At 48.3% G+C, this 22417-nt stretch overlaps 3 protein-coding genes across 4 annotated transcripts; 1 reads left to right on the forward strand and 2 right to left on the reverse strand.

Annotated features, from left to right (window-relative positions):
• Positions 1-3021: 3021 nt before the first annotated feature.
• LOC123069425 (ERI1 exoribonuclease 2) lies at positions 3022-4483 on the forward strand. Its single transcript, XM_044492279.1, has one exon. It carries the CDS (start codon positions 3267-3269, stop codon positions 4236-4238), a length of 972 nt encoding a protein of 323 aa, XP_044348214.1. The 5' UTR covers positions 3022-3266; the 3' UTR covers positions 4239-4483.
• On the reverse strand, positions 4464-8130 carry LOC123069424 (zinc finger MYM-type protein 1). 2 transcript variants are annotated; one of them, XM_044492277.1, is made up of 3 exons: positions 7479-8130; positions 7297-7380; positions 4464-7088 (listed from the first exon to the last, which is right to left on the reverse strand). In XM_044492277.1, the coding sequence occupies exon 3, from the start codon at positions 6206-6208 to the stop codon at positions 4595-4597; it is 1614 nt and encodes a 537-aa protein (XP_044348212.1). In that variant the 5' UTR covers positions 6209-7088; positions 7297-7380; positions 7479-8130; the 3' UTR covers positions 4464-4594. The 2 variants fall into 2 exon arrangements, with proteins under 2 accessions (XP_044348212.1, XP_044348213.1); XM_044492278.1 differs by having other exon boundaries at positions 7293-7380.
• Positions 8131-9410: 1280 nt separating this feature from the next.
• Positions 9411-19289, reverse strand: LOC123069423 (beta-amylase 1, chloroplastic). The gene is made up of 4 exons (XM_044492276.1): positions 18586-19289; positions 11091-11301; positions 10886-11002; positions 9411-10318 (listed from the first exon to the last, which is right to left on the reverse strand). Exons 1-4 carry the CDS (start codon positions 19101-19103, stop codon positions 9530-9532), a joined length of 1635 nt encoding a protein of 544 aa, XP_044348211.1. The 5' UTR covers positions 19104-19289; the 3' UTR covers positions 9411-9529.
• Positions 19290-22417: the final 3128 nt, after the last annotated feature.

A 22417-nucleotide genomic window follows, 5' to 3' on the forward strand; every position in this document is an offset into this window, starting at 1 on the left:
GGTATCGACCGCCCAACTTTGTTCTTTTGCCATCTCCTTCACCGCCCTCCTGAGCTGCTTCTCGGCTATGTGGGAACGAAGGATCCTTCTCCGCTGCTTTGCGAGCTGCCACAACCGCCTCCGCATTGCGGGCTGGCGCTGCAGCCTCCGATGTGAGGGCTCCCAAAGTAGCCTCCGCTTAAAGCTGCCCTGCAGCCTCGTGTGGCAGGCTTGTCTTGCCGGCCTCACTTTTGGATTAGCGGCGACTCATGGAGGTACGTATGGCCTCCATTTCGGCGCACGATGCCGCGGGGATGACGTGCCACTTAAATGGTCTCGCCGCCATAGTGGGGTTGCACCATGCAGTGTTCACCACATCCGACGAGGCATCGGTCACGCGCCGAGATCCACTGGCCCCGGATCCGAGAGCCATTTTGTGCAATGGATGCCCGCTGGCTCGCGGAAGATCGAGGGTGGGCGCACTCCTCCCAAGAGCATCGGAGAGCAATGTAGACAACCATCTGCTCCTCGGGGCTACAAGGGATGAGCTCCCAGTCCTTGGATCTGGACATATTGGAGTCGGATCTAGTGGTTGCCATGGAGGAGAACGCTGGAGGTCGCCGTAGAGCTTGGTACTGTGAGATGGGAGTGGGGTGGAGTTGAGTGGATGCGGCCAGTGTTTCGTCCAAAGTGCGTATATGTGCGGGTCATAGTTAGTTGGATCCGACGTGGCGGGCATGTGCGGATGTCCCCATATCCACCTGACATATGGGCCGGATATGGGGAGTGTCAGCCGGTCCGGGCGTTTGGGCCGCCTATTGAGAGCCCGGTTGGGTGTCGTCTTTTCGTCCAGATACTGACGGGGCAACCCGTCCGGGCGTTTGAGCGGGTTTGAGGGGTCCGACTGTAAATGCTCTCAGGGAAGAGATTCATGATCTATTTGATGAGCTGTATAGACGGTCTAGTAGCAAGTAGTTCACTTCTATGTTGTGGATGTGTGTGACCGATATGTAATTTGGTGGATGAATTCTTTCCCCCTTAAAAAAGAAGCTAAACATGTCAAGGTGTAGAAGAGTAAAATGAGTCTTCTATCAGAGCCATTGGTTTTTTTTTTGGGCCAAATCACAGCCTTTTTTTAACAGGAAATCACAGCCCTTGATTTGTTTTTTTTTTTGAGGGTACGCAAATTGCGTACCATAGTTTTATAGAAGGAGAGAAAATTAGTACATGACATCTACGACTCGCTGCGAACAACGAGCGTAGATCAACACCACCTCCGGCTATCCTCCGGACAGCCACACACAACAACACAACTACAACACGGAAAAACCTGCCCAAGACCGAAACACCTCGCCGCGTCTTGATCGACACAGAACACCTCCGAAGAACAGCAACTCCAGCTTCCTTTGGATTCATCCGCGACGACCATACATAGCGCCGGAGGAGAGCGGTCAGGGCCACAACGAACACCGGATGAGCGCCAACAGGAAACTCAGTCTCCTCGCATGATGCTCCCAACAGAGAAACGACGTCGCAGACACCGCCATCATGCTGCCCCAGAGGACCAAGGCTTTCGCCCGGAGACAACTGCCAATACCAAGCATGAGGGAGATGGCGACACACTCGACGTCGCCTCCAGGGAGGGAAACGACACCCGCGGGTGCCATCGACGCCGTCCGGCCAAAACCGGACAGGATTTTCATCCGTAATGTTGCGCATCTTCACTCCGACGAGGTGCAGGGCAGCACCGTCCCTGAAGCCTCGCACCGCCGTCACCGCAGCAAATCCGCTGAAGCCGCGTAGCCGTGGACCAGCACCACCCACACTGCCGAGAGAGCACGAACCATACCTCCACCAACATCACCGACGAGAAGCGACCACATCCTCCAAGCGGAGCAAAAGCCAGAACCGCCCCATCGGCCTTCATCAACACCGAGAGACTGCCGCCAGATTGGATCTAGCCCGCCCCTCCAACCTCACACCGGGGCATCGCCGCGATCCCCTCACACGAAGGCGGCCGGAAGCCCGCTGCACGCCAGGACACCTTCCTGGCAGGGCCATCTCGGCGCCGCCACCCCCATGGCTGATCCAACGCCGCCGCCACCGCCGTTGCTGGTGCTCCACCTGCAGGCACCTACCAGTAGTGCTCCTCGCCAGGATCCGGCGAACGCCCTCGCCGTGCCCCCGCAGTGCCTAGAATCGCGACCCAACCAACACCTCCAACCTAGCTGAAGAACAGCAGCCACTCCGCACCTCCAGCAAGGTCCAAGACCGCCCACGACGGCCTTCACCCGCTCCAAGGGACGGCCTTGCGACGTCCCCGGCACCAAGCGCCCGGAACGGACCCGAACAGGCTCAGATCTGACCCGCCTCGCCGCGGGCAGCACCCACGCCAGCGCCACCGCGAGAGCGCCGTCGCTCGCCACACGGATCGTAGGTGATCGGCGCTCGCTGCTCGCCAAGAACGCCCTCCTAGCCGAGCCATCACAACGCCACCACCAAACCTGGCCGGTAGCTCACGCCGTCGCCTCCAGCACGTCGTCGCACCCGTCCGCCACCAACACACCGCTGCCCATCTTCGCCAGGACCACCTCGCCGGGGACACCGCATCCGCCTGCACCACCATGGCGCCCAGCGGCCGCAGGGCCACGGCAACACCACGCCTAACAGCGGCCACGGCCCGAATCCCGCCGCCCAGATCCAGCAAGGGGGATCCCGAGCCGGTGAGCCCCAGGCTGCACCGACCGTCCAGGCAGCACCACCGGACGCAGGCGCCCCAACCCCACCGGCGCCGAGCAGGGACGCCGTCGAGCCTTTGCCGCGCCGCCAAGGCCACCAGCAGCAGATCCGGGTCAACATCGGGGAAAGGGAGAGGAGTTGCGCCGGGGAGAAGCCCCGCCGCCGCCGGTGCTGCCAGGGCTTTGCCCCGCAGTGGTCCACGACGGTGGCGAGGGAGGGAGGCGAGGAAGGGGGCCGGCGGCGGGGATGTTGGGTTCCCCCCGTGTCGCCTCAGAGAGGGACGCGGGGGTCGGGGGAGGGGAGTACAGTCTCACGGATCTCACACCCCGTATGAACTTTTTCCCTTTGATTTGTTGATTAAAGAAGAAAAAATCGCGCCAACCGCGTCAAAAAAGAAAAAAATCGCGCCAACCGTTCCGAAAAGTATCGGATTGGGTTAGAAATTGCGCCAATCCATCGAGCTGCGGGATCCAGGCGCGGCGGGTTCGCAACCCTAGTTTTTCGATCTGATCTTTCCCCGATCTCGACTTGCGCGCACTTGGGCGAACATGGCAGCGATCATGGCGGCGCGCGGGCAGGGTCTGGAGCAAGATTTCGATTTCTTCGTGGTGGTCGACTTCGAGGCGACCTGCGTGAAAGACGGGCGGATCTTCCCGCAAGAAATCATCGAGTTCCCCGCGGTGCTCGTCGACGGCGCCACCGGCCGCATCGTGTCCGCGTTTCGCAGGTACGTTCGTCCTAAGCATCACCCTGTGCTGACCCAATTTTGCAGGGAGCTCACCGGCATCCGGCAGGAGGACGTCGACAGCGGCGTGGAACTCGGCGAGGCGCTCTGGCTACACGACGCTTGGCTGAAGGCGGCGACGGCGGGAGCAGAGAACAAGAGAGGCGTCCGCTTGGCCGTGGTGACCTGGGGGGACTGGGACTGCCGGACCATGCTCGAGTTCGAGTGCCGCTTCAAGGGCATCGAGAAGGCCTCCTACTTCAATCGCTGGATCAACCTGAGGCTCCCCTTCCAGGCGGCGCTCGGCGGCGGAGGGCGGGTCAACCTGCAGGAGGCGGTCCGGGCGGCGGGGCTGGACTGGGAGGGCCGCCTGCACTGCGGGCTCGACGATGCGCTCAACACGGCGCGGCTGCTTGCTGAGATCATGCGGCGCGGGGTCAAGATCACCATCACCGGCTCGCTGGCGCCGCCGCCGCCGATCCAGCAGAAGCAGCAGCCTGGCGCAAGCCCTTGTGGTGGCTCACCGGTGCTGGCGCCGCCACCGATCCTGCAGCAGCCGCCTCGCACAGGCCCCTGCAGTGGCACATTTGCGCTGGTGCCGGCGCAGGCGCCGATCCAGCAGAAGCAGCAGCCGCCGCCGCAGCCTCACATAATCAGCCCCTGCGGTGGCTCCTCCGCGACATGCTTCTCGTACTGCGGAGTGGCGACAAGAGGAGCCATGGAGCCAGTGTCGATGCGATCTGGATGCGCCAACTGGACGCCGGCCATGGGACCTTACTTCCTGTGGAGCAACTGAACAAACGATCCATGAGACTGGGATTCAGAATCCAGTGTCGCTCAGCTGCTAGTATTGATCGTCCTAGCCATCAGAATCAGGGCGGGCCCAGGAATTCAAGACCGTGTATTCAAAATTTGAAAACTTTTTTTTGAGGCCTACAGCCTTCCTTTTGGTGCGTAAAACTAATTATAGCAACATATTGTACTAGTTCTAGACTATATAAAAGATACCACATAATGTATTATATTCATAAAAAATGATCATAACTTGGTATTGTTGGACATATAGAAGTAAAAAATTGTTCAACATATGATGGCAAAATCTAAGATATATAGAGGATAGAAAATAGTAAATGATAAAAAAAAGCTTACAAATTACAGGATAACTTTGCGATCCTTGATGCTCTGGAAATGAGTGATGATGTCCTCATCCTTAACTTGCAAGAAGAAATCCCTTTCGACAAATGTGACCAAGCAATCATTCAAGTATTTTTGCCCCATCTTGCTTCTTAGCTTGTTTTTTATATAGTTCATTGATGAAAAGACTCTCTCAACACCGGCTGTCGCAACAGGAAGGACTAGCACCAATTTCAGAAGTTTGTAAACAATATCATACCGAAGATCCCTCCCTGTTTTAACAAGCATCATAGATAACTCTGCTAGATTTCTCAAGTTTGTGAAGTTTTCATCATTCTTCACATCACTAATATAGAGATTCAGTTGAAAAGGAAGTTGGTGCATTTCTTCAAAGTCAAAATCATGAGGATAGAACCCAGCAAGCTTAACCAAGTCATCAATATTAAAAGAAGAAAATGACTTGGCTGGACTGAATGATGCCATGCATCTAAGTAGCTCTGTGTTTACCTCATCAAACCTGTTATTAAGCTCCCGAAGTTGCCTATCAATGACACCCAAGAACATATCAGCATGAAACATGTGGTAATTCATGGCATTTTTATAGAATGATCTTGCTCTTTGTATAGGCATGTACTTCCCATCCATGTCAACACATCTGACATTGTGCTTCACACAAAAAGAAGTGACATTCTCAAGGAATTCTCTCCATCCAGCATCTTCTCTCAGAACTTGCAGTTGTACCTTTGTGAACTCAAGAAGATCAATTGCATTCACAATATCTTGATCTCTCTTTTGCAAAGCATTGCTTAAGTCATTTGTGTATCCAAATATTTCATTCATCAAGTGCAGCATGAAAACAAACTCAAATGATTTAAATACTTCCAACATTGTCTGAGCTCCTAAAGCCTCTGCACTATTACTTTCTTTCCCAAGCTTAAAGAGAACTTTCCTGATTGAAGGATACAGAGACATAACATGCATTACCGTTTTATAGTGGGAACCCCATCGCGTATCACCTGGCCTTGCTAGTCCCATCTCTTGATTCAAACCTTGGCCAATTTCAATCTCACCTAGTTTCAATGCTTCAATCATATATTCAGACTGAGCAACACGAAGCATGCAGATCTTTTTACATGACATCCCAAGAACATTCAACAAATATGAAAGGTGTCCAAAGAACCATTTGCAATCAATATTCTCCTTAGCAACAGCTACAAGGGTTAGTTGAAGCTGATGGGCGAAACAGTGAACATAATAAGCAGAAGGAGAATCTTCCATAATTAGTTTCTTCAAACCATTAACATGACCCTTCATGTTACTAGCACCGTCATACCCTTGCCCACGTACCTTGGATATGGGCAATTGATACTTCATAAGCAAGGTCTGAATTTCTTCTTTAAGAGTTAATGATGTAGTATCCGCAACTTGGGCAAGACCAAGAAACCTTTCAACCGGCTCCCCTATTTTATTGACAAATCGCAAGCAAAGAGCTAATTGTTCTTGCTGGTATGCATCACTAGATTCATCAGCAAGAATTGCAAAACACTCATCACCAAGTTCCTCTATGACAAATTTTGTTGTTTCATGAGCACAAGAACCAATAAGCTGTTTTTGAATCTTGTGATCTATCATCTGACAATTTTGTGGAGCATTTCCTAAAACTACCTTATTAACTTCTTCAAAGTTTCCTGCCAACCATTGCAAAAGTTCTCAAAAATTTCCTTTATTTTTTGAATCCTTTCCCTCATCATGACCACGAAAAGCCAACCCCTGATGCAAAATAAATTTTATGCACTCAAGTGACCATTTCAACCGAGCTAGATATTGAGCCTTGTACTGTGTGGTTTGTGAGGCCATTGCCTCACGGATTGATGCTTTAGGTTTGATGAACAAATTATATTTCTCTTCGGCTTCACAATGAGCACTATTGACCTCACCAACATGCTTACGAAATCTCGCGTTCATGTTCCACACTATACTATTGAACAAATAGCAAACAAAACAATATGCCGCATCTTTATCCACACTATACTCAAGCCACTTGTACTCATCAAACCAAACCGGTTGGAAGCGACGCTTACCTCCGCAGTTATGTTGCGGAAAATCTTTCTTCTCCATCTTTGGTTTACATCGTCCCAATGCAATGTAGGCCCTTCTAACCGAATCTTGGTCATTAACATCATAGCTTGAGATAGGAGTCCTCAACCCAGGATCAGGCACGATGTCATAAATATCATCATCACTGTCCTCATCTATAGAATCAGATCCATCTACAGTCAAAGATTCATCATCATCTTCTGCTATTGGGGACTCTGTGTTAGGAGCTCTCTCAGGTTCAGGTGGTATTGTGTGTGTCTCACTGCCACTTTGCCCTTGGAACATTACCAACTGCAGCTGACTTTCATTGGAAGATGGTGTAGCACTTGTTGGTTCAGATTTTTTTCTTTTTTGCAGCAACTCCTTCCAAGAAAGATCTCAAATCAGTAGTATTCTTCCTCTTCATGTTTTACACCTGAGAAGTAAAATTGTTCAAGTTTTAGAATACTACTCGTTATACATATTGCTTACTGTAACAAATTCAGAATTTATAAACATTCTCCCATCACAAACTTAAATGAAAAATTGCACATTCTCATGTCTAAACAATTCATAATTGGCTGCAAACTAGTCTTTACTTAACCAACAATTAAATAAGAAAGTGAAGTGGTGAAAATACCTACTTAGGACTTAGGAGCCGAACTATGCTCCTGAATCAACGGTGAGAAGAACCGTGCCTGTTGCTTACAAAATCAGAGTGACAGAACCTACAGAAGTAAAAAAAAAGGAGACATAACCTGTAAGATGAATTCAGTGGCACTTCAGGTTCAGAGATGAGACGATTCAGAAGTTGGCTGTTGCTTACAAAATCAGTGCTTGTGTATTTGAAACTGGATCAATGCAGTCTGTTGTGCTGTTGTCGATCAGAAAATTCAGAACTTAGACAGAAGGGATGCAGGCAGGGAGAGGAAGCGAGGGGTTCGTCGCTGCGGACCGGCGGCGCGCCGTGCGCACGCGCGCGAGGCGACGGCGGCAACAGCCCTGCCGGCTGCCCGGCGGTCGCTTGGCGCAGTGGTTGTGGCGGCGGACCGGCAGTTCCGCCAGTTCGTGTGGGATCTGCGGAGGCGGCTGTGGCGGAGCAGCGGAGGGGAGGTGCCGGTTCGTGATCGATCGAGTTTTTTTGGCGACGATGTATCCGTGCGATGCGCTTCTGGGCCAAGGTGTGGACTCGAGGAAAGGGTGGGCTACTGGGCCAGCCTATGTTTTGGGCTTATAAATGCTTAACAAGCACGTTGGCGTACCAGTTTCGTTTTTTCTTATACTGACACTGTATATATACTATATATACCATATTTTTTGCCAAAAACAATGGGTATTCAGATGCATACCCTTGAACTGAGGTGGGCCCGCCCCTGATCAGAATCAGAGTGTAGCTCAGCTGATTCTACTATACTCTACTCTAGGTGTGATTGTTCACTGAAATCGAATGAACGTCACCAATGGGGCTATTGTTGATGTAATTGGTGTCTGAATTATTAGTAGCATCAATATAAATTTAGTTTTAGTTATTACCACTGTTAATAGAAGATTTGTTTTACCTTCTCTGTGGATTTCTTCAGTACTGAGCAAACGGCCAACGATTGACTTATTAGTGACATTGATAAATTTCTGAAGAAGGCTACAATTCCAATCGACAATGCAAACGGAAATTCGTTCTCCGATGAAGCCCCCTGCTCCGCCGAGGAGCGGCCGATGCCGAGGAGAGGGACGGTCTCTTTCCCAAGGCACATTCATCAGCATCGAACAAGACGGTGTTAGAACCTTATATCAAGATTGAAAAATAAAACAGCCAACTGTAGATTTCTGAGATAAGAGCTACTCCCTTTGTTCCATATTACTCGTTGCTGATTTAGTACAACTTTGTACTAAATCAGCGACGAGTAATATGGAACGGAGGGAGTAATAATTTTCTGCACATATTTAGCACGTGGTGCTGGAAGTCCTGGGGGTACAGTTAAAAGCCGAAGTTGTTGTAATAGTATGAAACTTTTGTTGTCCAGAAATTGAACGGTTTTGGAAGCTAGTTCCTTTTATCCACTTTCAGTTCCTCTTGAGTTTGAGCTCTTTGAGGCTTGCTTGGTTCATTGTTCCCTGTTGTGAAAAAAACAAACTCTGGAGAAAAATAAGCATAACTTTCATCGTATTTTCAGCGACATAAACCTGAGCGATTTTGAATCTGATTTGTTGCTCTGATAGAATTATCGACGTCCAAAATCCAGCTGCTGACAGAGAGTTCTTGTCCATCCAGCATGTTCAGGAGCTGTTGTTTGTGTTGAATCACTCATTTTTCAGAACAAACAAGAGAAATTTCCAGCTGGGGTATTTATTTCCTTTAATGCCACATGTGCAAGTTATGCATGATTAGGGCCTACATGGATAAATGGCTGATAGTGCAATGAAGGCCACCGTTTTCAGATGACAGCTCAGCTCATAGACAAGAGAATACTGGAGTTGAACAAATGATTTCTGCAATTTTAATACCATAAATAATACCAGTATATGTGCTCTGAGGCGTTCCACGTAGAATGTTTGCAGCAGAACCTAAGATAAATTGTACCGGTGTAGATAACTGTTGGTAAAAATGGCTTGCGATGAGTGTAGCTATTGACCGTCACTTTATTTTATTTTTCAAGAGTAATTGACCGTCACTTTACAGCACAAAAATCTAAGATTCGGTGAGGAGCTAGTCAGCTAGCACATGCGAGGCAGAAGCTTCAATCAAACTGGAATAAGCATGAGAACACAACGACCAACCCACTGGGAAGTTTTCTTCCATTTTTCCTTCTCGAGTCGTCTACAATTTTAATATCACAGGTCACATACATGTTCGACACACAACAACAACAACAAAATAAATCATGTGTATGCATAGGCCTGGCTAGCAACCCAAACAACTGACATTGAAGGCAGGCATTGGTGTCTCCTGAAGTTCAGTCTAGCCAGAAAGGTTCTGGCATCCGACATCTTCCTGACGAACTTCGTAAACCGGTTCCAGTTGTGTGACTCGAACAGGCTCTTGTTCATCCTGACATAGTTGAAGGAGAAAGACGCGCCCGAGGTGCCGCCCGAGTAGCGCCTCGAGCTTCTGACGACCTGGCTCAGCGACGCATCGTCCAGCCTCGCCGCGGAGTTCTCGCCGTTGAGAGGTAGGTTCCATACCTTAGCGGCAGCCATCAGTTGCCGGAGAGTGCCTTCGGGGCTGCTCTGAGGACCGCTTCTCTCCTCGTCCCTCAGGTCGAAACAGCCACAGCACAGGGCAGCTCTGTGTCGAGAGAACATTTGGGCGATGGGGAGATAGCCGTCTCTTAGCAATGTGTTGTAGTAGCCGGCTGTCAGCTCGGATGGGTGTGAACATGTGTAGTAGTGCCAGTGTATGCCGGAAACCTTCCCCGAGATGGTCACGCCGGTGCCAGAAAAGACGGCGTCAGCGACCGCGCATAACCTCTCTCCATGGAGAAGAAGCATTCCGGAATACCACTCGAGGAAAAATCGGCCATAAGGGGTATTCCAGCATCCTCCATCGGCACGGAAAAAGTTTGTCTCTTCAGGATTCTGCCACGTGCTATCTATGCCAGCTGGACCACCACTTCCCCACTCTTGAATCCCAAGAATCCGCGCATGAGCACCCAGTGATGCTTGCATGAACTGTCCAAGTACATCACAGCAAAGTGATCAGAAGTTCAGAACACTATCTTTTAATGCTACCCCTTCAGAAAAGCCATATGCTAGCGAAATAACGATAACAGAAAGCCATTTTTGTTAACCTAAGAAAATGCATGTGCAATTTTTTTTTTGATCTAGTTCAATAGTTCCTCAAAAACCAAACGAGGTAAGTAATTAGCATGTAGCCATTGCTTTGGCTTCAGATCATGAGCTTACAAACTGAAGCCGAGGGCAAAACGACACCTCAGTCTTGTGGTCTTGGCCCTGTTGATTGTTCAATAAACTAAAGCCATCATACACACAGGAGTCTGATATAAGCTGAAATGCGTACGAAGCGCATTTCAGCTTTAAGTTCGAACTCACGTATAAGTTTGCTCACTAACAAATTATAGTTGATTTAAACAGTAAGTGTATAAACCTGTGTCATACACTAGGGCTCGTACTTGCGAGAAATCATCATATACGCCCATAAAAAATGAATGTTTACCGAAAATGTAAAAACTTTCCATATCAAAGTGATAAGATCAGGGATCTTCTTTCACTGTATACCTTGTCATAACATTGAAATTCCCCAAGTTCAGATGAGCTGTCTGGCTGATTTAGCTTCTCGGTTGGGCATGATGGATACCTAAGCTCACCTCCTGGGCCCATTCCAACTTGAACTTCCTGAAAAGCAATAAATACAAGGGGCTTACAACCTCTTGCTGGTGTAAAATTAGCATGATACACTTAAATATAAAAGGAGAGCACAAACCGTCACTATGGCCCCAAGGTACTCCTTGAAATTGTCGCGGAAGCTCCTCATGAAGTCAGCATAAGCTTGCATAGGTGATCTTCCCTTCAGAAGTGGAAGAATGTCACATCCCAATGAGATGTATTCCTTGTTTCTCTGTTTATATCTATCAGTATATGACAAGTCTGGCATCTTCTCCATCTCCTCAAGCACCCATTGTGGAAGAGGGACCCTGTAGTAGGTATATTTTTTCAAAAACAGCAGAAACGGGAAATCTTGTGCATAAATGAAATTGTCAGCGTCTGCTCACTTGTCACTATGGCAGCAAAAAGAACGGTTGCATATTTCAAGATCAAAGGACTAAATTGAAAAAGCAATATAGTGAACGTCGCAAGGTGGAAAAATAATCAATTCATTTTACTGAGTGAATTCTGACACAATTACATGTGGCTTCGTATAATTGCTGACGCATTTAGCATGCTGGAAACCATATTTTTCTGCCACGTTTCACTAATTAAAGCAGTTGTGGAAAGGCATCACTAAATGTAACACCTTTTATTTTAACAGTTGATGTACAGCGGTCATACACCAAGTAACATCCAGTTCTACCATTTTGGAAGGCGTGTATCAATTTGGGATGGACCCACATTTTCGTATGACAACTTGGGCCAAGAATAATGCTGAATGGGTAAATGGCCCCTAAGAATTCTTCAGACGCTCACAGTTGTTATGAGGGAATGCTAGATGATTGTGATGCAGGGGGGCATATATAGTAAGACTTGACCATCAAAGGTAGCTCAAATGTAATGTACAAATCTCTTATTCAAATAGACAGGAAACGAGAGCTAGGATGGCTTTCAGTAATTCCTAGTGTAAGTAAAATAGATCCTCTGTCACCCATCATAATCATTGTTATTGTAGCAATCATTATCATCATTTTGGGCACGAAGATGAACTCATTTTGTTTTAAGATTTTAGTCACCTTGAGTGTAAATCTTTAAGTTTCATACTTCATTTTGCTCCTTTGTCACCATGCTGTGCAGACCGGTGGGAGCCCCAGGAGCAGCAGAGCTAGAAAATGAAGGAGCAGGAGCAGTCAATGGAGCAAAAGCAATCAAGGAAGATGATTAGGAAAGAGTCCAGAAGAGGACATACTAATATTTGAGTCCATGCATGCTCGGAGTCCATATTAGGGCGTTCTTGTATTAAGAGGCAAGTCAAGGTAATCTATGGACAGTGTTGTGTTGGACAGGGCGGACCTATGGAAGCTAGCAGGAACTGCTACTGCACGTGTGGCCTACCGACCAGTGGGGAGGTGTTTGGATTAGCTTACCATAATCTAGCCTTTCTTCTTTAGCTTAGTTTGATTTTGTTTTTTCCTTTTGCTAGCTTTCATCAGTTTTGCTTTGCTTTAAATTCTTTCTGGGGTCTGTGCTCCTTGTTTTTTGCTGGAGGATACCATCAGCGATTTGTAAATTCACACTTCCTTTACACTCCTTTTCTAATACACAATGACGAGAGTGAGAGTCAGGTCTACATTGTCCAGTACTGTAGTAGGCAAGAAATAAACTAATTCCCTATCCACCAATTGCTATTCACAATCCCTGCAGGCTCACTCTTCTACCTCAGTTCCACGAATCTAATTGCTGGCCACAACGCCTAGTCGTCAATGACAATCTTTTCCATCAGTGAATAATTCCTTAAATATTCGCAGCATCAGGGCACACAGTAATAAGTATCAGAGCTTGCAAACATGGCTTCCAAGGTGGACAAGCAGCAGGCAGATAAATAGATGGTGATTTGAGATTGGTTATAGCCTGCCAGTACATCAGGATCTTCAAAGTATGCCGGCAACTAGAGCTTTATTCCCAATGAGATACTTCGGCCTTCCCCTTTCGGTTTGGCAACTAAAGAAGGTGGACTTCCAATTCCTTGAAGACAGAGCGGCCGGAAAATTGGTCACTTGGGAGGGGTAAAACATTACTACCATTGGGCGCACGACCCTCGTCAAGTCCGTCATCACCTCTCAAGCAGTGTACTTCATCGCACCCCTCATCATCTCTCCGAGCACACTTCATAACCTCAACAAGCTTGAGAGGGCTTTTCTTTGGTCCAGCTCAGATAAGACGGCTGGCGCAAAGTGCAAGGTCAATTTGGAGGCTGTTTGCCGCGCGCGTGAGTATGGTGGCCTCGGAATACTCAACACCGACAAATTTGCTCATGCTTTGCGTTTGTGTTGGCATTGGTACAAATGTAAGGAGCCAAATAAGTTGTGGGTGGGGTTGAGAAACCCATGCGATGAGGATCCTGATTTCTTCCATGCTTCCACCACCGTCACCGTTGGAAATGGCGCGAAAACATCTTTTTGGGACTCCCCTTGGCTACTTGGGCGCAAACCCAAGGATATCGCATCCCTAATCTTCAAGGCGTCGAGGCGAAAAAATTGGAAAGTGCGTGAGGCCCTTAAGGGCAATGCTTGGATTCTAAAGATCAATTCCTCCGCCGTTGTCTCTGTTGACCACATCCGGGGGTTCTTGGATGCTTGTGCATGACTTCCACCTTGATAAGTAAACCAAAGACGACATCGTGTGGAAGCACTTGAATGATGGGATATACTCGTCGGCTACCGCTTAGAGCATCTACAACCAGACACCCCATATCTGCCCCAAACGCCTGGGCGGCCTGCCCAGATAGAAAAAAGCCACCCAACCGGCTGCCCCAAACGCACCCCAAACATCCGAGCAGACCGGCAACCCCCATATGCAGCCCATATGTGGGGCGGATATGGGGACGCCCGGACGCGGTCACAGGCACGTCCACCATGTCTGCCTAGCCACTCTAGCCACTCCACTCCACTCCGCCCCGCCCCCAAGCTCCTGTCTGGCGATCTCCGACATGGCGGGCAATGGTGGACGTCGACCGGTACTCATTGCATGTGGAGATGAGAAGGAGATGGCCGTCTGCATGGCTCTCCACCGCTCATGGGAGGAATGCGCCTGACCGCAGTCCAAGTCGATCCGGCGGGAGTCCATTGTGTCCGTGCAAATGGCGCTTAGATCCGCTGGGGCTGGTGGCTCGAGGCGCGTGACCACGGCCTCGCCGGACGTGGCGACCACAGTTGGCGGCGCAACCTTCGGTGTTGCCTCCTCCCCGCAGCTTCGGGCTTCGGGCTCCAAGTCGGAGGTCAATGCCGGCATGGTTTACGGCCAAACCGGCCATGAGGCGCAACATGTGTCGGTGTCAAAACCAGCAGACCTCGGGTAGGGGGCCCGAGCTGTGAGATCGGATCGATGGGTAAGAAGAGACGGAGGACACACTACTTTTACCCAAGTTCAGGCCCTTTCTAAGGAGGTAAAACCCTACGTCCCGCTCTTGTTTATATTACGAGTATCAAAGTACAGAGTTGATCTACCTCGAGATCATGAGTTGTGGTCTAAACCCTTAAGGGTATGATGATGATGATGATGAATGGTTGATCGTCTCTACGGACTAAACCCTACGGCTTATATAGGCACTGGGGGTGTCTAGGGCTACACATGGTCGGTTGCCATCTAGGGATTACCTGCCGGATCTAGTAGACCTTGGAGTACACGCCAAGTCCTCGGTGAAGCTTGATACGCATAGGTCAGAGGCCTCCGGAGTCCTTCCTTGTTAACGGGCCATCAGTTCGGCACTAGGCCAGCTGGGCCGGGTCCCCCTAGTCTAGGACACCGTCAACGTGCCCGCCGTGCGAGCAACAAGGCGCCGGAAGCCGCGGTAGCCCTCGAAGCGGAGGCAGAGTCGCACGCCGGCTTGGACAACCACGAGGAAGCCCTCCGTGCCTGCATCATCGAGAAGCGGCAAAGGAGGACGACGCGCACCCTCACACGGGAGCAAAGCAGAGCGGTTATCTAGGGCTACACATGGTCGGTTCCCATCTAGGGATTACATGCCGAATCTAGTAGACCTTGGAGTACACGCCAAGTCCTTGGTGAAGCTTGATACACATAGGTCAGAGGCCTCCGGAGTCCTTCCTCATTAACGGGCCATCAGTTCGGCACTAGGCCAGCTGGGCCGGGTCCCCCTAGTCCAGGACACCGTCAACGTGCCCGCCGTGCGAGCAACAAGGCGCGGGAAGCTGCGGTAGCCCTCGAAGCGGAGGCAGAGTCGCGCGCCGGCTTGGACAACACCGAGGAAGCCCTCCGTGCCTGCATCATCGAGAAGCGGCAAAGGAGGACGACGCGCACCCTCGCACGGGAGCAAAGCCAAGCGGTCCATTCCATGGCCGTACTGTCCAAGTATAGGGGCCCGGATATGGGGCGTCCGGTTTTAGATGCTCTTATAAGGCTCAATTCTTGGGCATAACCCTCTCCCCATGGACCACATGGTTTGGAAGGTTTGGGCTCCGCCAAAAGTCAAGTTTTTTCGTGGTTGGCTTTGCAAGACCGGATTTGGACCGCCAATAGGTTGGCAAAGCGTGGGTGGACAAATTGCAGCCTTTGCCCTCTTTGTAAAATGGAGCAAGAAACCGGGGCTCACCTCTTCTTCAAGTGCCGCTACACCCTTAGACTATGGAACTTGGTCACCGAGAGGCTAGGCCTTGTGCACATGGATACATCCACTTGGCATTTGGAGGGCTTCGTCCAGGATTGGTGGGATAAAAGAAACGGCATGCAAAATCCCAATAGACGAGACATGGCTTCTCTCACCATGCTTGTCTCTTGATACAATTTGGAACGAGAGGAAGTCCCGCGTTTTCCGGCAAAAGAGCGCCCCACTGCGAATATTGCTAAACATCATTTTCGACGAGGCAAAACTTTGGATCACCACGGGTGCTAAGAAACTAGGGAAAATAGTATTGCGCGAGTAATTGCCATGCGTTATCTTGAGGGGCACCTGTAAAACTCTATTCTCTACTTAATTAATACATGAGGCAAATATTATGCCTGCGTTTCGGAAAAAGAAATCACAACAGGGTCATTACTGTCATGACAACTCCAATTCTGGCCCCCTTGCTGCCAGGGTTCTTATAATCACCGGACCGCAATTATAGGACTTCAGTTTTATGATGCAGCATCTGCTGCTGACCTTGCCATAGTTCACATTGTCGCTCCTGCCAGTATCTCTACCATTGCCATATAATGACAATAGGGTTCATAACAACTACAACTTGAACTTCCTACATATGACGAGGAAGGGATCTGCTAGTTTGGATAAACCGGTGTGAATAAATGTTGGGACCAGAGAAGAGATGCGGATCGTATGGTTTCGGTGGTCGCTTATAAAATGGTTGCCATGGCTCAACAATGGTATATTCAGCTCGAGTGTGCCGAAAGAACCGCAACACTGGACCATTCCAAATCTGCTAGTCTGCTACCTATGGTTATTGGTTAGCCACCGCCTGTGCCAACACACTTGGCAAGCTCAAGGCTTCACTCCGGTCAGGGCCTCAGGGGTGCCTGGATGAGCATCAGGATAAATTTCCGGCAGAATCGTGTTGAGCTGGGGAGCTGTCTACTGCCTACCGAGCAAAAGTCCAGCCATTTACATCTGGTTTGTCAGACCTTTTCTGCACCTTGTAAAATCCACAACCTTTATTTTCTTCAAATAGCTGCCCTGCTGGATGCTGTAAAGAGAGTGTGATCATTGCAGCAGCAATAGAGTCCAGTGGGAAGTCACCTATGTGTACCAGGCAGCTTGGATGTCTGGAAGGATCATCTAGTAATAACACACTGCCTGGGAGCGTGTCTGAGATGTGAACTGGGCATATGAGGCTGGTCTTTCTGCCATTGTCAACTGCAGATATTGTAGAGAGGGGAGAAGGGGCTAGTTTCAACTGTATGAGAAGTTGACATCGTTGCCAGCCCTTTTTCTAGCTTGAAGTGCTGCTGCATGACTTCCATGAGGAAGGACCTCCCTGAATTCCAGTTGGATTTATGTTGTGGTTTGAGCCCCAGGAGTAACAGAAGCGGAAAGGGAAGGAACCAGGGGCAGTCCAGGGCTAAACTTCAGGTTGCCTTTTTCATTGAAATTATCACCATTGCCTCTTGGAGCATCTGGGTTGTAAGAAATGCAAAAGTTTTTGACAATGAAGCCCTGACTTTTGAGAAGTGGCATCAAACGTATAAGCATGAGATGATCATGGTTGGTCATAGGGCCAAAAAGAAATATGCTGAGGCCTTGCTGGCCTGGCTACCAAACCTGTAAATATTTTTTCAAAAAATCTCTCTTATACTAGTATCATTCCAATGTAGGACTCTTTGTACATATTCTTTTTGTTAATAAAGCTGTAGGAAATTTTCCCACTGTCTCCTACCAAAAGTGTATAGGAATTTATGTAACTTCAGTTTGTTGTGGTGACAGAGTTGGCATTCAATTGAATCATTTTGCTGTTGTGACAGTCTGGGCATTACAGAACGATCATTTAAATATGGTGAAATACTTGACATAACTATGTTACATGTAAAAACTAAAGATTGCATCTTGTTCTCTCTATATATAGAAAATCTGCATATGTTGCCATATAAGCATTTGCATAAGCTGAAGTGCTAGGTTGGCTGCTTGCACGCCACATACTATTCTTTGAAATAGTAGCTATACATAGAGTTAAGGTCCACAGTGAACAATAGAACATTGAGACAACTAAGACAGGCACACATAGCTTCCTAAATTAATATGTCATGAACCATAATGACACTTGTATGGAGATAAATTTAATGTTTTGCAGGGCAATTAATTGCATGTCATGTTTGAAAAAGAAAAACTGTAAAGTATCATTTCATCCTGGTCAAATTCTCATCTCTTGAACATGGTATAAAATGGCACAAACAGGACTAAATGCTTCTTCAGTACTTGCAACAGGTATGTTCATGTATTGAAACGAAATGCTAAGTCGTGGCTATCAGAGATTACTGAATCCAAAAAAAGCATAATTTTACACAACATGTAAATATTTAGTTATTTACATTTAAGCACGTTAGGTTAGGATCACATCCTCAATGCCTTTCGGCCTTTCCATTCAACACCTCCATGACTCTGCTGTTATGACAAAACTCCAGCTCCTGTGAGATGACTTATTTTAAGTTGTTTCCTTCATTTCACCTAGCGTCATGCTACATCCAAATCTGGAAAGCTCTACTCATATGTTCTCGGAAAAAAAGGTATACTCCCACTTCAACTGATACATCACATAAAACACTTGCATAAACCACAAAATAAGTCTCTGATTTGGTTGCAGCATTCAAACTTTCAGATACCGCACACTCTTGTGATCATACATTGCACTGATCTACTTAAATTCCATAGACCTCAACCACGATGGTACTCATAAAGGCCGACGAAATGGTTTAAAATGCAGCCTTCTCCCTAGACATTTACCAGGAGAGCTTCACCAATGTGTCTCTAAACCCTCACAAATGTCAATTCATTTACATTTGGCAGCAAAGTTGTTCGGCTCACACGCATATACATGTGGAAAACCCGAGAAAAAAGGAGACAAATAGGCGTGCTTAGAGCAGAGGGGAGAAGCGGGACGTACCAGAACGAGTCTTGTGGCCCGGCGCCGCACTGGTGGAAGGCGAGGATGGCGCGCACGCGGAGCCCGCAGCGCCTCGCCATGGCGGCGAGGTCGAGGTACCCCGCCCAGTCGTACTCCCGAGGCCCCCCGCGCTCTACGACGCCCCACCACAGCTCCACCGCGACCCCTGTCACCCCGGCGCTCGCCAGCGCGGCGAGCGAAGCCGCCATGGCCCGCCTCCTCGCCACGCGCCCCCCTGCACCCACGGCGTCAACCGGAAGCGTGACGTACACGGGCGCCCCGGAGGGCGTGGAGGGCGGGGGAGGCGGCGAGACGTAGTGGATCTCGCCCCCTCCCCCGGCCCCGCCCCCACCACCTCCGTAGGAGGAAGAGGAGGACGAGGAAAACGAAGGCGAAGACGATGAGGAGGAGGCCGCCATGCGGATGAGTGGAGCGCGGCAGAAGCGCACTCCGTGGCAGGGCGCGGCGGCGAATACGGCAAGGGGAGGATGCGGCGGCGGCGCGGTGATCACCGCCATTGGAGTGGAGGCGTCTCCCTCCGCGTGCGAGTGTTCTCCCCGCAAGTGCGGTGACGGCTACCGCAGTGGCTTCTAGCGAGGCAGTGGTCCGGGAGCAGCTTGGAGCTTCCGTCGCCGTCTTTTTGTTCCTTTCGGGAGCGTGGTCGGCTGGTGTTCCGCTCCGGCTTCACGCGGAACAACGGACGGTTTCAGTTAACCGGAGATGGATTTTTCTCATGGAGTGGAGGCAAAGATGCCTAATTTTGTTTTCTCATGCCAAAGGCCATTTATAAGACCATTTGTTAAAAAAAAATCTGGACTCTTATAAGACCATTTTTACAAATCCCTCAAAAAAAGAGACCATTTTTACAAAAACAGAAAAAAGAAGGTGTGGTATATCCATGTTGTCTTCCTCCTGCATTTGGTGGTGGCGTGATGTGAGCAAACCTTGATGCCGCTCTGGATCTTCGGAATCGTGATAACATTGTTGATGCAACGACCTGGCGTCAGTCAGAGCCAAAAGAAACCATAGTCAACGTACTGGAGATCAGATCGTCGTCCCAGAGAAGAAGGCGACGAAGGGGCTAGACACTCATCTCAAGGGAGGCCTTCCCTCGTTAGCTTCCCGACAAAGTCAAAGTTGGGCGTGCATCGCCGAGTGAAGAAATAAGCCAAAAAAGTCAACACACAGACCGTTGACGTCCACTCCAGTAAACGACGATGTCCAAGGCCACCTAGACGAGACATGGTCCAAGATTTGTCCCTGACTGAAGCTTTACACGCAACCAACTTACACCAATCAAAATTATCGGAACAAGGACATGACGAGGATAACTTATTCCTTGCCATCGATGATTTCGTCACCTCATCATCGCCAACCATACACCTAGAATAAGCCCTAGCCAGGGAAGGCCAACCCAAACATGGTCAACCCCAATCAGGGTTCGCCACCTCGCTTGCGCCGGAAGGCATCTAGAGGTGAAAGGAACCAACGGTAGTATCACTTAGGCGAAAACCCTAGTCGCCGTTCTTTGGAGAAATGTGGGAGATGAGAGATGAACACACTATGTTTTTGAACAAATTTATTTCTCTGTTCAAATAAATACCACATAGGAAGAGTATCAAGATTGTCAACTCCTGAAAAGATAATGGAAAACATCAAACCTTACATACGATTACTAGTAGGCACGGGTAATCTATATTGTCTAGGTGGCATCCAACTTACCACCATCTTGAGGAGGTTCTACTATGTATGGTAACTGGTTGAGGGGGCTAAGAAATATGTTGCGTGTTTTCATCATGGTTGGGGCAGGTTCTTATGTTGGTTCATATGGCTTAGCTGTAATGGTATTGCTATTGCTAAAAAGTATAAATTATCATGTGTGAGTTATGCATTTATATTCACATGGTCTCCATACTTCAAATGGTCGGCAAAGGGAAGACCAGAGTTGGTGATGATGGCATGCGCTCAACTATAGCGAGTTGTCAGGCATGCTCTTCCAATGTGGCAGCGGCGGCATGATCTCTATATTTTGGCATCATGAGCCTTCCAGTGGGCACTATAAGTGTGTTCTCCCTTATTGTTGTAGTAACGGCTCTACTTGGAAAGAAGATACTGTTAGAGAACTCTTTGATCGTGACATTGCAGAAAGAATTCTTAAAATTCCCCTAAGCTCTGAAGGGTGCAGCGACTTTGCTTCCTGGCCATATACCAAAAATGGAATTTATACAGTGAGGTCGGGCTACAATCTAGTAAGAACAAATCAGTTCTGGATCAATCGAAGTTCTGTTGGCAGTGGATCTTCCTCGAATCAAGATGTTATGCAGAAGTTGTGGAAGAATCTACGGAGAATTCAGTGTCCAGATAAAATGAAGATAGTACTATGGAGAATAGCTCACAATTGCCTTCCTATGGGTGATCAACTCCACAAACGGTCAATTGCAACAAGGTATGATTGCATATATTGTAACAAGTTTGAGACTCTGGAACACTGCCTCCTTTTGTGCCACTATGTTAAAGAAATCTGGGCTGAGCTTAAAAAGTGTTTTAACTTGTCTTTAAAACTGAAAAGCTTTGTCCATATACAACAATGGCTTCTGGATTGGATTTCTAGTGCCTCAGATTTACATGCACTGATCCTTGCTGTGGCGATTTGGCATATATGGGAGAACCGGAACAACATAAGAAATGGTGGAAAAATGTCTCATCCTTCACGAGTGGCAGGCAAGATCAAAGCTTATGTCGATTTCATCTTATTGCACAATTTCAGGTCGGCTGGCTCCAATAGGCGTGAGCACCAGGTGTCAATCCCGAAGTGGTCTCCGCCGCCGGCTGAGTCGGTCAAGGTCAATGTTGATGCTGCGATTTTTGCCCAGACTAAACGCATGGGCATTGGTGTTGTGATCCGAAATCATCTAGGTCGGGTGTTGGCAGCAAGCAGAGGGTTTATTCATCATATTGATAATCCGAAGCTGGGTGAAGCTATTGCAATGCGCCATGCGTTGTTTTTTGCTGAAGATTCCGGTTTCCAGAAAATCCTTGTGGAGACAGATTGTGCCAGTTTGATCAACAAAATTAAGAGTAAAATGGATGACAGGTCTCACACAGGTGCTGTAATTTTTGATATTAAGAGTAGGGCTCCAAGGTTCTTATCCTGTTGTTTTACTCATGTTAGTCGAAGTTGTAATGAGGCAGCTCATGTTCTAGCAAAGTCTGCTGAACATGATGAAGGGTCATACTGGTTTAATGTATCTCCTGAAGTTATCAGGAATATAGTTTGTACTGAACAGTTCTGAAATGTATGAATGAGGCTGCCCATTATCTCTCAAAAAAAAAACTAAATTGTTACCATATTTATTTTAGTGGTGTATCCTTTGCCCTGTGAATTTGTGCTACTCTGACGCGGAGGTTGGAGGTCAAACTCTTTTGTGAATGTACCACCTAGATACATGGTAAAGAATCAACAAAAGCTTCCATTTAAAAAAATATTATGGATAGCCTAGAGGTACAAGCACCTCCAAAACCACTGAACATGGTGAGTTGAGACGAAGGGGATGTGCCTGCTCATGCATTACATTGGTATATGATTTTTTTTTCCACTTTACATTGATCGTTCCCTTCTTACTATTTTAGGGGCCACTACATTTGCGACATTGCCCATGGTCATCCAACTTTCAGCATGTGAATCTATTAGTCGTCTTCGTTATGCCTATTCGGAGATAAATTAGTGAACTTACCTCTACCTCTCAACTCAAGCTGGTCTAGTATATGGTCCAGTAAAGTCAACATAATCCCTAGGCCCCTTAGCAGGAATGATCCAGCAGTTGCACGGCTT

The sequence above is a fragment of the Triticum aestivum genome, chromosome 3B (assembly GCF_018294505.1).
Source record: "Triticum aestivum cultivar Chinese Spring chromosome 3B, IWGSC CS RefSeq v2.1, whole genome shotgun sequence".
NCBI classification, from domain to species: Eukaryota; Viridiplantae; Streptophyta; class Magnoliopsida; order Poales; family Poaceae; genus Triticum; species Triticum aestivum.